Source organism: Zonotrichia albicollis, chromosome 7 (genome assembly GCF_047830755.1).
Source record: "Zonotrichia albicollis isolate bZonAlb1 chromosome 7, bZonAlb1.hap1, whole genome shotgun sequence".
NCBI classification, from domain to species: domain Eukaryota; kingdom Metazoa; phylum Chordata; class Aves; order Passeriformes; family Passerellidae; genus Zonotrichia; species Zonotrichia albicollis.
Window position 1 is genome coordinate 17194545 of NC_133825.1, and position 14711 is coordinate 17209255.

Here is a 14711-nt window from a genome sequence, read left to right on the forward strand (position 1 = left end):
CTAGCAGGGGAACATTCAGAAGCCTCTTTTTGTCTAGTTTTTAGTGGGTATGAAAGGCAAAGATGAAGCTATGGCTATTGGAGGCCACTGGTCCCCCTCACTGGACGGGCCTGACCCAGAAAAGGACCCCTCGGTGCTGATAAAGACGGCAATTCGCTGTTGCAAGGCTCTTACAGGGATTGACTTAAGTGTGTGCACGCAATGGTAAGTACTGCATACTGCTCTGCACTGCCAAGTTCAATGTAGAAATAAATACTTGTCTGTTACCAGGACTTAAAAAAAACAAAACAAAACAAAAAAGGCTGGAAAAACCCTTTTTTCTTTGTCAACTGCTCTTGGTAGTTCAGGTGAACTACTCAAAGGATGTTCTGTTTGGTAATCAGCTTGATTGGTGCCAACTGTGCTGAATACTGCATTAAGAACTAATTAAAAATTCTGGGTTTATTTTGACATGTTATACTGTAATTTTTTTAATGAATGTGCGTTGAAAATATTTTTCATTTTGTGCATAGCTGGAGAGGATCGTCAAGAGAACTTCATTTCATTATTCTTTTGTTATAAATAAATAGCCGTTTGTTATACAGCCATATTTTCTCTTGATGAGTTTCTGTCCTGCATTAACACTCACTGTGGTTGTACCAATACCAGGAAAGCCTATTGTATGCTAAATTTGAAGTTCTTCCACAACTTCTGTTTGCACATAAAACCTGCTTGGGCTAAACAACGAGTTTTATGAAAAGCATTTTGTCGATTTTCCTCCTTTTCAGTCGCGATACCTCTTTACAAGTGTGCCAGAAGAGAAAATATGGCTCCCATAATTTTTTTCTTTAGATAAACCTCAAGGTCTTGCAGCAAAATTTCTTTACTTGATGTGCTACAAGTGATCTAGGCTCTTGAAAAATGTATTGTAGAATTTTTTTTCCAACATGCTTCTTCCCTTGCAACAGGTACCGTTTTGCAGAGATTCGCTACCATCGCCCTGAGGAGACCCACAAGGGGCGTACGGTTCCAGCTCATGTGGAGACAGTGGTTTTATTTTTCCCGGATGTTTGGCATTGCCTTCCCACCCGCTCAGAGTGGGAAACCCTCTCCCGAGGATACAAGCAGCAGCTGGTCGAGAAGCTTCAGGGTGAACGCAAGGAGGCTGATGGAGAACAGGCACTGAACGCTAATCCCTTTTTCTATTTCTGCTTCTCACAGGCACAGGAACACAGGCACAAAATGCACACCACACACTACACAACATACATACACAGGAGGAACATAACTGGTAACAATGACTGGTAAACCAGCTTTCAGCAGTGTAGTGAATGTTGCTTTTGGTTTTTATTTCAGCTAGTTCACTAACTGTAAATGTGTATGCTGATATCACAAACGGGATTAAATTGTGCTTACGATGCGCAGACATCTTTATCGTAGACGTAGTTGCTGGAATCTGGGACCAGTTGTTGAGTGAGATTCAGTTTATGAATAGCTGTCTTCAAACATTTTGCCATTTTCTGAAATTTCTAAATTCTCTCTCGTGGCCAGTTCTAATTGTGATATTTGAAATTGAACAAACATTAGTCCGAAACATCTGAATTTCAGGCCATGTGGCTGATCAGCATCTTGGAATAAGGGAAGGTCTGACTGAACAAAGAGTAATTTGGGGCATTTAAAATGTGGGGGAAGATCACCCGCTGTGTGGTTACTGGAGACCAGCAGTGTCTGTGTAACCCCAATATCCTTTGTGGTGTTGCTTATCACCCTTTTGTGTTCCACAGATCTGGCTTGTATTGGCTGAGTGGCACTGTGATCATTTATAAAGTGGTAGAATGTGTGTGTGAACTTGTCTAAATAATAACTTTAGGAGAAGACTATCTGAAACAGTTGTGACCTTGCACAGATCAGCAACAGAATTTAAAAAAATAACTGAAATGCTTTCAAGCTTTCTGAAGGATAATTTTGAAATTTTGTTTGTCAGGATGAAGAGGAAAAGGATGATGGGGAAGCTAAAGAGATCTCTACGCCTACACACTGGTCTAAACTGGATCCAAAAACAATGAAGGTAGCAAACACTTCTGAAAATTTGTGCTTTTTCACTTTTAAGACATGACCTGAAATGCAGCAGTGTGTTCCCTTAACTGAGCAGGAAAATTCAGTAGTGTTCTGCTGAATTTATAGGTACCAGATGTGGTATCACGGTGTGCAGGGATGACTCCTGGTTGTACAAAGTGAAAGCAGCTAACTAAATGTGTTCTGAACTTTGTGCAATTAAAGGATATCACCTATGATACATGAACTGGAAAACAAGAGTTCTGCTGTAATCTGCCAGATTACTACTTACACTAGGAAGTGTGGGGTCTAAAATAGTTTAAAAATTGTACATTTTTGTACAATTACTGCCTTTTTAAACTCTGTCAGGAGACATAATCAAAACTTTCCTCGAAAACAGTAGTAATAATAAACTATTTTACTCTAACAGAATCCTTTCCCTGCCTCTGTGAAAAGCTCCTCAGAAGGAAGTGTTTTGCAGAAAACATCAATTTAAATGCAGTGGGTTTTTTTGTATCAGTAACTATTAGTGTTTTTCAGCACACGTTTAAAAAGTTCAGTTGACTTTTCAGAGCTGTTGATTTTTACCTCACTTTCTCTGCTAATCCAGTGTTCTGTGATGTCTCTGCCTGCTGCCACTGACAGAATTTTCCTTTGCCAGGTGAATGACCTTCGCAAAGAGTTAGAGAGTCGAACCCTCAGCTCCAAGGGCCTGAAATCCCAGCTGATAGCTCGGCTGACAAAGCAGCTCAAAGTAGAGGAGCAAAAAGAAGAGCAAAAGGAGCTAGAGAAGTCTGAGAAAGAAGAGGAAGAGGAGGAGGATAGGAAATCTGAAGATGATAAAGAGGTTAGGATTTGGACCTACTTGGTTTAAGTCTTAAGTACATATGAAATACATTAAATATTTGTATAAATATGCATAAGCACAAAAAGTAGAGGCATATGCCTACTTCTGCTGGAATTTGTTGTTCTCAGGTTACTGTACAGGGAACTCTTGCTTGAATTGGGAAGAGCTCTTGGTCAGTTTCAATTATTTTGTGTCAGCCAAATCAGCTCAAATCTGCCACTGCACTAAGGGTGTCTGAATTAACATTTGACCTTAAATCTACAGAAAAATAAATCCAAGCCTCCTGAGAAAAGCCGTGCTCAAGATGAGTGAACACATTTAACACTACCTTAACTCCTTAAACCTGCATGAAAAGCAGTTTTAGTTCTTTTTGCCTCTGTCTCTCACAGTCCAGCTTCTTCGTGTGGCAGATGGTTTGCTTGGGTTTGTTTGGGTTTGTTTTCCCTTATTATGCAGCTTTAATGTTTGCTTTTGGGTACTTGCTGTGTACTGGAGTTTCTCAGTTTTGTGGTCTGTAGTTGCAGTGCCTGTCTGGTTTGCTTCTTCACAAAAATTGACAAAATCTATGCAATGAGGCCAAAGCTCAACCATAGAAAAGGGGGCAGAAATGTCTGGAAAACAGCTTGTGCTTTTGTTGCTTTTAAAACCGCTTTTTTGTATGTTACCTGCTAACCTGTATGGGGTGATTGGAAGTTTGATGTTTTTATACATCTCTGTAAACCTTGTTGAGGGAGGAAAGGCCAATTCTGCTTGCTGATTCTGTCAGCTGCTGCTGCCTTTTCCCACAGCTTGGATGGGGTTCAGCTAGCTTGGGTTTCTTGCCACAGCTTCCTTTAGGATTGAAGGGGAGCTGTGGTTGTGCTGGCTTTTTATGAAGCACAAGCTCTGCCTTGACTTTATTTGTAGTCAGGAGACTTCAGTGTTTGCCTCTTGGCAATCAGTAAGGTGGTGGCATTTTACATTTTGTAACCCTTTGTTTCATTTGCATCAGATATATCTATAGATATTGCATTTCCCATAATCAAGAGTTAGATAAGTTGTCATCTGCAGCTGTTAGAGCTGTGTTGGGTGTGTTTGGAGAGGTGAGGTATGAACTTTCTCTTCCTTTGTAAGGAATAAACACCTCTGTGCTGTGCAGCTGTGTGTTCCTTCCAGCAGCTTAGGCTTTCCTTTGCTCAGGAAAGCAGTGAGTCCCAAAAACTCATGTAGAGGCTGAAACCTCAGCTTTGGAGTGTGGTGTTGGTTTCCAGGACGAGGTGAGAGATGAGGAATCTGACTCTGTGTTCTCAGAAGGCTGAGTTATTATTTTATGATATTATATTGTGTTATGTAATGTATATTATGTTATGTTATATTATATTTATTGTATATGGTATGTTACATTTATTATATATGTTATACTATATTATTATACTTATGTACTATACTATATAGGTATATATTCTATTCTATTAATATAATTCTATTCTATTCTATATTATATTGTATTATACTATACTATGCTATACTATATTATACATTATATTATACTATATATTATACTATATATTATATATTATATTATATTATATTATATTATATTATATTATATTATATTATATTATATTATATTATATTATATTATATTATATTATCCTATACTGCACTATACCTAGTGTAGTAAATCTAGTGTAGTCTATCTACTATATTTTATATTATAGAATGCTATACTAAAGCTATACTGAAGAAAAAGAAATATACAGACAGAAGGTTTAACAAGAATGATAATGAAAAACTTGTGACTCCTCAGAGTCCAACACAGCTGATGGTGATTGGTCATTAAGTAAAAACAATTCCCATGGCACCAATTAAAGATGCTCCTGGTGGATAAACGATCCCCAGCCACATTCCCAAGCAGCCAAGCACAGGAGCAGCAATCAGATCATCATTATTTCCATTTTTCTCTGAGGCCTCTGAGCTTGGCAGGGATTTCCCAGAGCACCCCCTATGGCCATTGGAGCGTGCCCCACGTTGCTGTTGTGTCCCTGCAGGAGGAGGAGAGGAAGCGGCAGGAGGAGCTGGAGCGGCAGCGGCGCGAGCGGCGCTACGTGCTGCCCGACGAGCCGGCCATCATCGTGCACCCCAACTGGGCGGCCAAGAGCGGCAAGTTCGACTGCAGCATCATGTCCCTGAGCGTGCTGCTGGACTACAGGCTGGAGGACAACAAGGAGCACTCCTTCGAGGTGGGGACACGCTCTCAGCTCTTCTTGTTTCTCTCCCATTGTCCTGTGAAGGTTCCTGGGTTGCCACGGCTTTGGTACGTGCTACAATAGGAATGCACTCAGTGCGTGGCATCCAGAGGAATGGAACACACAGGTTTTCAGATCAAGTTGTGTAAGGATTCCACGTTCAAAGCAGATAGTAAGAAATCTGACACTTCATAAAATTCTGATATGGTGGGAGTTGCTGAAATTGCACCTTTTCGGGGATCTCTGGGTCAGGATGACGCTGAGATGTGTTAGGGAGTCTCTTTTCCCAGCCCAGCAACCGAAGGAGGAGTCAGGATTCTTCCATTCTGCTTGTCAAGGTTGTTTATTTTCTGTTATCTATGGCAGTCTTTCCCTGACCCACCAAGGTCTGTCCAGCAGCTCGGGTTGAGGCACACTGACACTTTGAGCGTTATCTTTTTATACTAAAAACTACCTGTCCATTATTTACAATCATTTTCCAATACCTATCACCTATGAGATATATAGATAGATAGATAGATATAGATATATATGTTTTTATACTAAAAACTACCTGTCCATTATTTACAATCATTTTCCAATACCTATCACCTATGAGATATATAGATAGATAGATAGATATAGATATATATGTTTTTATACTAAAAACTACCTGTCCATTATTTACAATCATTTTCCAATACCTATCACCTATGAGATAGATAGATAGATAGATAGATAGATATAGATATATATGTTTTTATACTAAAAACTACCTGTCCATTACTTACAATCATTTTCCAATACCTATCACCTATGTTATATATATATATAGATATATATATAGATATATATGTTTTTATACTAAAAACTACCTGTACATTATATACAATCATTTTCCAATACCTATCACCTATTATATATATATATATGTTTTTATACTAAAAACTACCTGTCCATTATTTTCAATCATTTTCCAATACCTATCACCTGTTTTATATATATATATGTTAAAAACTACCTGTCCATTATTTTCAATCATTTTTCAATGCCTATCACCTATGAGATATATATATATATGTTTTTTATACTAAAAACTACCTGTACTTTATTTACAATCATTTTCCAATACCTATCAACTGTTAGACAGTGTGTTATCTTTTTATACTAAAAATTATGTGTACATTATTTACAATCATTTTCCAATACCCATCACCTATGTTAGACAGTGTGCTATCTTTTTATACTAAAAACTACCTGTACTTTATTTACAATCATTTTCCAATACCTATCACCTATGATATATATATAGATATATAGATATATATGTTTTTATACTAAAAACTACCTGTCCATTATTTACAATCATTTTCCATAATTATATAAGTTTTTAATACATCTTTTCAAACTTTTTGTCATTTTTCTTCTTTATGTACAGGTATCATTGTTTGCAGAACTCTTCAATGAGATGCTTCAGAGAGATTTTGGTGTCAGAATTTACAAAGCACTGATTTCTCTCCCAGAGAGAGAGGACAAAAAGGACAAAAAAAGCAAAAAAGATGAGAGAAAGGAAAAGAAAGAAGAAAAAGATGATGAAACAGATGATCCAAAACCTAAAAGAAGAAAATCTGGAGATGATAAAGATAAAAAAGAAGAGAGAGATGAAAAGAAGGTGTGTAGTTAGTTCATATGCAGTCTAGCCTGTCTGGATAAATTTTAAAGTGTTTCTATTTCTATTTTACATTGCTCCTTTCAGAAACTCAGCTCTTGTAATGTTAGTTAATTGATTTGACTTTTTGATCTATTTAAATGTGCCTCAATTATATTCAGTAATTTAAAATTTTTACAGGTGTATTGGGAGTATTTTAATATTCATCTGTGTCATATAAATTTGTATTTGTGTTCTTAGATGACTTATGTATGTATGTATGTAATGTAGGAAATTTTGACTGGCAGTAAGGGTTTTATTTTGCTGGGTTTTGATTCTGAGTAGATAAATATTTAGGAATTTTTTTTCCAGAGGGAAGATAAAAGGAAAGATGATTCTAAAGAGGAAGAAGAAACAGAAGAGGACAATAATCAAGAAGAATACGATCCAATGGAGGCAGAAGAGGCTGAAGATGAAGATGAAGGTATCTTGAACTATGACTTTTGTGACCTTTAACATTTTTTTTTATCATCACTGATTATGTTCTTTCAAGCTGGAGAAGGCACTGGAACTAGACAATTCAAAATTGCATTATTAAGCTGATTTTATTCTAGGAATTTTGACCAGTTCTATATCAGATGTAAGTGCCTTTGGGCAGGCCCTGTATGAACACAGTGACTGTGAGGAGTACTGCACCAGCCTTAAAGAGCTGATGCTGATCTCTGGTTTCCAGAATAACTCCTATTTCCTATAATTTATCTGTAAGAGTGGCCTGGGCTTGTCTGTTCTGTACCAGTGCTCTGCTGCTTCCCAGAGTCTGTCCTGGTGCCATTCCCAGTCAAGAGTTGCTGAGAAAATCCAACCATGGAGCCACAGAGGTGCAGGAGAAAGCAATTGGTTCTCAGAACAGGGTTGGCAAAATTAGCCAAGTGTTGTAATACATGGTTTTTCCCAAGTTTTCCTCACAGGGAAAGTGAGCTTAAAGCTGAACTTGGCTCATGATTCTCTGTCCCAAGACTTGCATGGGAGGTGCAGAGCTGCATGCCATAATCCATCCCAGCAGTTGTTTCATTTCTATCTCTCTCTCAGTCTGGTTTTACTGTACTGCCTGCCTTTAGACAAAAAACCTGCCATTTGTCATTGACATCTAATAACTGAGGGGATCTGTAACTTCTTGGAGTGTCTAAGTCATAGGAAGAGTCATCTCTCACTCAACATGAGTCTAAACATGTGGTTTTAATTACATAGTGTGTATGGGTTTTATTGTATGAAATATTTGAGAGCAAATAATACTGAATTTGAATAACCATAGCTGAGTGCAGACTCTGCCAAGCCTCATTAGGGAGAATTGTGGTAATTTCCTGCACACCACTGAAATAGATGGAGATATGGGCAGCACTCATTTTGGCCTAGTTTGCATTTGTTTCAGCCCTGCTGTCCTGTGTGTGAAACAAACACAGGGAAACAATTATAAATGGCTTATGTTAAAATAAGAGAAAAATCAGAATTTAACAGCGCTCACTTGAATGCATTTTTAAATTATTTTTCGGGGAAGCATATTGCAAATGTTTGGGGCTTTATGTGGACTTTTATAGTGGCAACATGTATTCTGGTAATGGTTATACAAGGGTGTGCTGTGGTTTGTTGAATTTTCTTTCTGTTTTGCAGATCGGGACGAAGAGGAGATGAACAAACGGGAGGACAGAAAAGAGGGAAATAAACATTGCAAAGAGAGGGCATCCAAAGATAAAGTAATTAACACCTTTCTTAACGACTGCACACACCTTGTTAGAGGTGTCCTAATTCCAGCTTAGCTCTATTTTTATTTTAAGACCTGTTTTCCCTTTGAAAGCAGCTGTTAAGTAAATGATTGAGGGCAGAGGTGATGTTTCCTATTTTATTCCTAAATTAATTCTGTGACCATTTTTTACATACAAGCATGAACAAAAGGAAATTTTGTCTACCAGCTATCACTATCCATTGTGATGTATTTCTTCTAAATACTGAAAGATTACTTTTCATATATAGCTTAAATTAGCCTTAAATAAGATTTAAGTGGGTAATTGATAGTAATATTAATTACTTGACTTAAAGTAACAATAAAATAAACAGAGAAAAAACTTTTGTTAGGTCAGAAGTTGGTATATTTTTGGAATGATATTTTAACTCCCTAATGATGCCATAATCACTTTTCTCTAGGAGAAAGACAAGACCCAGATGGTGACTGTTAACAGGGATCTGCTGATGGCTTTTGTTTATTTTGATCAAAGTCATTGTGGATACCTGCTGGAAAAGGACATGGAGGAGATCCTGTACACTCTTGGACTTCACCTGTCACGTGCTCAGGTTTTGTTTACTGCTGAAAAACTTCCCAGATGTTACAGGACTGGTTTAACTGGGATAAATGTAACTTAGCTTCTACAGGCTTTGCTTGCATACCTGATCTCTTATTTACAATGAAATGAGAGTTTAATCTTTTGTAAGTTGACTGGGAGTGAAAAGGTGAAGTTTGCAGTTTATAATATGCCCATACTGTATATGTAGCTTTTGTCTCTAAATTGTATTTATTCTTTTCTTATTTTTATTCTTATTATTTCTTATTTTTGCATTTTAAGCCCCAGTATGTTAAAATTCAAAAAGCTGTGCAATTTCTTTTAAGTTTTCCAAGCTAAACCATTCTTGTTTAGGTAACAGGATGTCTGGGTATTAAATAATTATTAATTATTTTTTTCCATGTGTTGTAGGTCAAGAAGCTGCTCAATAAAGTAGTGCTTCGAGAATCTTGCTTTTACAGAAGACTAACAGACACTTCTAAAGATGAGGAAAACCAAGAGGAGTCTCAAGAGCTACAGGAAGATATGCTAGGTGGTATTTTCTTTTCCCCACAAACTTCCAGAGAGTTATTTCTATGTGATAATGAGAGTTCTGAGGTACTTGATTTCTTGTAGAAGCTAATTGAGCCAGTTTGGAAAAGTAAATCTCTGGCAGTTCAAAAGTAACAGGTTTTTTTGTGCTTCCAACACATAATGTTGCAACTCTAGGATAAATTTTAATGTCTTGGAACAGGAAAGAGAGCAGGGGTTAATGTTCATCAGTGTTCAAAAGTAACAGGGTTTTTTGTGCTTCCAACATATAATGTTGCAACTCTAGGATAAATCTTAATGTCTTGGAACAGGAAAGAGGACAGAGGCTAATGCCAATATTGATGAACAGCATTCCTTGTTTTGAAGTCAGGAGGCTCAGAGCTGCAGGTAGTAGAGTGGAGCCTGAGTTTTGGAGACAGTTCTTGCAGGAAAGAGGCACAGAATGATGTCTTGAAAGAGAATGCTGCTTTTTGGCAGGGGGGAGGATTGGGGTCAGGAGAAGGAGAGAGAGAAGTCTGAGGGATAGAGCAGCAACCTTGGGTCTGTATTTGTTCTCCTGAGCAGTGTCTGGGGTTGCTCTCTAGGATGATGCTGTGATATTCAGGATAGAGCAGCATTGAGAACTGTCTGAGGTTGGTCTCTGGAATGATCCTGTGGTTATTTAGGACACAGCAGCAGCCTTGGGCCTGTGTTTGTTCTCCTGAGCAGTGTCTGGGGTTGGTGTCTAGAATGATGTGGTTATTGAGGGTAGAGCAGCACTGAGATGTGCCTAAGGTTGGTCTCTAGGATGGCATTGTGGTTATTGAGGGTAGGGCAGCAGTGTCTGAGGTCACTCTCTGGCCTGACCCTGAGGCTATTGAGGATGGACCAGCACTGAGGTGTCTGGGGTTACTCTCTAGAATGACCCTGTGGTTATTGAAGGTAGAGCATCACTCAGGTATCTGAGTTTTCTCTCTGGCCTGACCCTGTGTTTGTGGAGCACAGACCAGCACTGAGCAGTGTCTGAGGCTGCTCTCTGGAATTATGTGGTTATTGATCACAGAGCAGCACTGAGGGGTGTCTGGGGCTGCTCTCTGGCCTGACCCTGTGTTTGTGGAGCACAGACCAGCACTGAGGTACCTGAGTTTGCTCTCTGGCCTCACCCTGTGTTTATGGAGCACAGAGCAGCACTGAGGGGTGTCTGGGGCTGCTCTCTGGCCTCACCCTGTGTTTATGGAGCACAGACCAGCACTGAGCAGTGTCTGGGGCTGCTCTCTGGCCTGACCCTGTGTTTGTGGAGCACAGAGCAGCACTGAGGGGTGTCTGGGGCTGCTCTCTGGGCTGACTGTGCCCTCCCCTGCAGGGAACCGGCTGCTGCTGCCCTCCCCCACGGTGAAGCAGGAGTGCAAGGCCGTGGAGGAGAACGTGGGGCTCATCGTGTACAACGGGGCCATGGTGGACGTGGGCAGCCTCCTGCAGAAGCTGGAGAAGAGCGAAAGGGTGCGGGCAGAGATTGAGCAAAAGCTGCAGCTGCTGGAGGAAAAAACAGGTGGGATGTTACCTTGAGGGCAGTGCTTACAGGGGTGCATGGCACTGAGATTTCTTTAGTAGAGGAATCAATTTGGGTGATACTTGTGATTAAATTGTATCCAAGTTGAATGCAAGACTTTAAATGTGGTCAGAATTAAGTATTATCAAATGGTAATTCAATGCCGTTTTTAATGTTCTTTAAAAATTAGTATTATGGTGTTGCAAATAGAATATTAAGATGCAAACTACACAGCATTGGAAGTGACTTGACGTTTTCATTTCTTCCCTTCCTAAGATGAGGATGAGAAAACTATTCTACAACTGGAGAATTCTAACAAAAGTCTCTCTGCGGAGCTGAAAGAAGTAAAAAAGGACCTTGGCCAACTGCAAGAAAATTTGAAGACCTCAGATGATAAAAAATTGCAATTTGAGGGTCAGCTGAATAAGACAATCAAAAATTTAGCTACTGTTATGGATGAAATACAGAGTGTTCTCAAACAGGTAAGAATTGTTTAATTCTATTTTTTTATTATTGTAGACAAACTTCTGTAGACTAATTATTGAAACAAACACTTGAATATAAAAACAATTTTGACATGAATTCAGGGCAGGAATATCTTAACATATCTAGAGAAGAAGCTTAATGTTTGATTGAATATTTAAAGATAACAAATTAAATTAAATGTGGTTTTTTCTTAATCTGCAACATATGTTCCTGACTTCGGTGTTTTTAAAAAGGTATAACTGTTCATGTAGATCTCAAACTATCTGAATGTTTTCTTGTCCAAATCTGCTTCTCTGTTTTACTGCTCAAGAGTACTTTCACAAGGCAGAATTCAACTATTTCATTATGTGGGAGTATCTCAGTAAAATGAGTTTTAAGCAAAACCCAGAAGCTCCAGAGCATTTCTACTCTTCAGTTTTTCAGGAAGATCCTGGAATTGGTTATAACTAAATGATTAAATTCACACAGTTCACACAGTATCTTAAAGATACAAACAGGATCTGTCTCATAAAACTCATAAAGTATCTGCTGCTTTACAGTTTGCCTGAGAAATGTAGATTCTACAATTCCTCTCATCCTCTCAATTTTTTCTTTTGAAGGATGTGGTGAAGAACGAAGATAAAGATCAGAAATCCAAAGAGAACGGAGCAAACGTATGATAAACTGCTTCTGTTAGAAGAATGGTGTTACATAATGTAATATAAATCATGATACCAGAATGTATGGGAAGTGATGCATGTTTGATTTTAGTAGTATAAATATCTTAGTTCCAAAAGATGTATAAAGTTTTATGAATGTGTCTGCTCCAGAAGATTGCTTGTAATTCTTAGCATTCAAGTTGAGACACTCCTCGAGTGAAAATAATTTTGCATTGCGAAAAGTTTTAGGATGAACTTTGTTATAGTTTTAACCCTAATAAAGTTCATCAAGGTAACAAACAGTAGCAAGTATTTAATTACCAAATGTTTTTCATTGAAGTCTAGTGAAATCAAATTTTTCATTATTTATAGACTTGCCATTTTTCGGTTTTTGTCTTTATTTCGGTCTAATTAGTCTTTTTAAATTCAGATATAAATCACAAAGTAGCATGCTGCTTAATTTTACAAGTAAAGTTTTTTTTAAAAAACAGCTTCTTGGATTTTTTTTTTTTTTTTGTGTTTCACTTGTCACAACTTTTTTTCCCTTCCAAATATACCTTTCTTTCCCAAAGCTGCTGTATTAAAGCCTTGTAATAATACAGCAGTTTGGATGAGTTAAGAAAGCAATAGAAACCTACCAAAATACTGGTAGAGTTGTGAGATTTATATGGAAATACATGGGCCTGGTTTAAATGTGTTTCATTTGTGTTCACTAAATTGTTCTTACCTTTGGATTCATATAAATACTCCTTTTGAATAACAACTGCAGTCTGTTAGGATGCACAGCTGGATGCCAGGCCAGCAGATGTGAATAATGCCTTACCTGGAGAAAAGCTGCCAGTGTCAGCTGCCTTGGGTTTTAAATTTGGACTGCCAGGGTGGGTGATGGCTGCTGGGACTGCAGTCCAACCACAGCTGGATCCACAAGGGAATTGCAGAGCAGCAGGACACAGCTGGTTTGTTGGGAAGGGGTGAGGAGCCTTTCTTTGTGCTCACACATGGCCAGAGATGGAAACTCACAGGTTTGTGTGACTTCCTTGGCAAAGGCAACTTACTCAATGTGAAACAGCAACACTTGTATTTTGGTGCAACTTTCAGGAAAATTAAGGGGTTTGAAAGTTGGGACAGAAGTGTTTTCTTACAGAAATGGTTAATTTTAGCAGATGTTTTCTTTTTTAGCCTAGATGTCCTAGGTAACTAAATACCTGTTAGGAAAGTCCAAGTGCCATAATATGTATGAATAACCTACATGGAAACTCATGTAGCTTTAATGAGATACACATTAAAATGCCTGAATTTATGTTCAAAAGAGTCTAAGCTGGTGCTTTTATCCCTTTACCTTTCTTGGCTCTTTTGGGGCTAGACAAGTGAAATATCTTTCATTCAAGTAACATGCACAAGCTTCCCCCTCATTCATCTCCTTTGAGTCTTGTATAATACCTGAACTGTTCACAGTCAAGCAGGAAATACTATAAAAATATGAATTGTATATAAGCACACAGAAAAGACATGCTTTAAAAATTGGAGATAACATCTCAGAATGATTGAATGAAGATGGTGATAAATTTATCTTATGAAAAGCATTATCTGTGGTGTACAGATGGTGTTAAATTCTTTTGTAATCAAATTCTATTTTTCACCTTTACCTTTGTACAGATTGTTGACTGCATGTTTAATTTTTGACACTGAGCACCATTTGTGTAAATGGACTTGAAAGAATTGCATCTGAAATACTGTGTTCTTGAATTTCAGCAGTATGTGTGAACATACAAGAAAATGAGTCTAGAATTTAAGATAAAAACATTTCAGGCACACTGAAACATCTGAAATATTTTGCTTGGGTATTTTTACCTTAGACTGCTGAGCTGGAAGCAGTTTTAGAACAAGCAAGCCTCCTTATCTCATTCAGTGAGGGCCCTGTGAGACACTTGCTAGAGTGATACAGATTTTTACAATATTTAACAAAAAGAGTATTTGTTAGAATGACTGTAATCTTTATATTGATTTGATGTAATAGTGTTTCAGATACTATGTACACTCTGCATTTGTGTTGGAAAGGAAATTAAATGGGTAAAAAATAACAGAAAAACAACCAAGGAAAGGTTTTACAGCCTGCACAGAGCTTGACCAATGTCCTGAAGCACAAATAATCTGAGGGAGAACAGGCTCCTCTTACAGCCTGTGGGACTTGCTGGGCCAAAGAGCACAAAGTTCTGTGTGTGACCCACACTGATGCTGTGTGTTAGCTAAAGCTTCTTGCTGTTATTCCAGAAATAGAACTGATTCTAAGGAAAATTGAACAGAGTATCAGTAGTGGGGGGTTGGAGAATCAGTCTTTTGTCTGTTTTGATTTATGAACAAAGTTTTTGTGTTTCATGTCCACGTTTCCCACCTTACAGCCTTTGTGTTCTGAGTTTATGTCCCGGTTACTGGCAGAAGGCTGCTGAAGGTGAGCCTTG

The 14711-nt window shown here is 38.2% G+C and overlaps 1 protein-coding gene across 7 annotated transcripts in view; it reads left to right on the forward strand.

The window, feature by feature from the left end:
- The window catches only part of CCAR1 (cell division cycle and apoptosis regulator 1), a 29766-nt gene extending 17024 nt beyond the window's left edge, over positions 1-12742 (forward strand). For all 7 annotated transcript variants that reach the window (XM_074544421.1, XM_074544422.1, XM_074544423.1 and 4 more), the window contains 13 exons: positions 38-204; positions 948-1158; positions 1964-2047; positions 2696-2881; positions 4912-5103; positions 6527-6760; positions 7109-7220; positions 8405-8487; positions 8936-9082; positions 9481-9601; positions 10943-11128; positions 11405-11610; positions 12214-12742. In XM_074544421.1, coding sequence (XP_074400522.1) covers positions 38-204; positions 948-1158; positions 1964-2047; positions 2696-2881; positions 4912-5103; positions 6527-6760; positions 7109-7220; positions 8405-8487; positions 8936-9082; positions 9481-9601; positions 10943-11128; positions 11405-11610; positions 12214-12273 — 1989 coding nt within the window. In that variant the 3' untranslated portion in view covers positions 12274-12742. The remainder of the gene's footprint in view (positions 1-37; positions 205-947; positions 1159-1963; positions 2048-2695; positions 2882-4911; positions 5104-6526; positions 6761-7108; positions 7221-8404; positions 8488-8935; positions 9083-9480; positions 9602-10942; positions 11129-11404; positions 11611-12213) is intronic.
- Positions 12743-14711: the final 1969 nt, after the last annotated feature.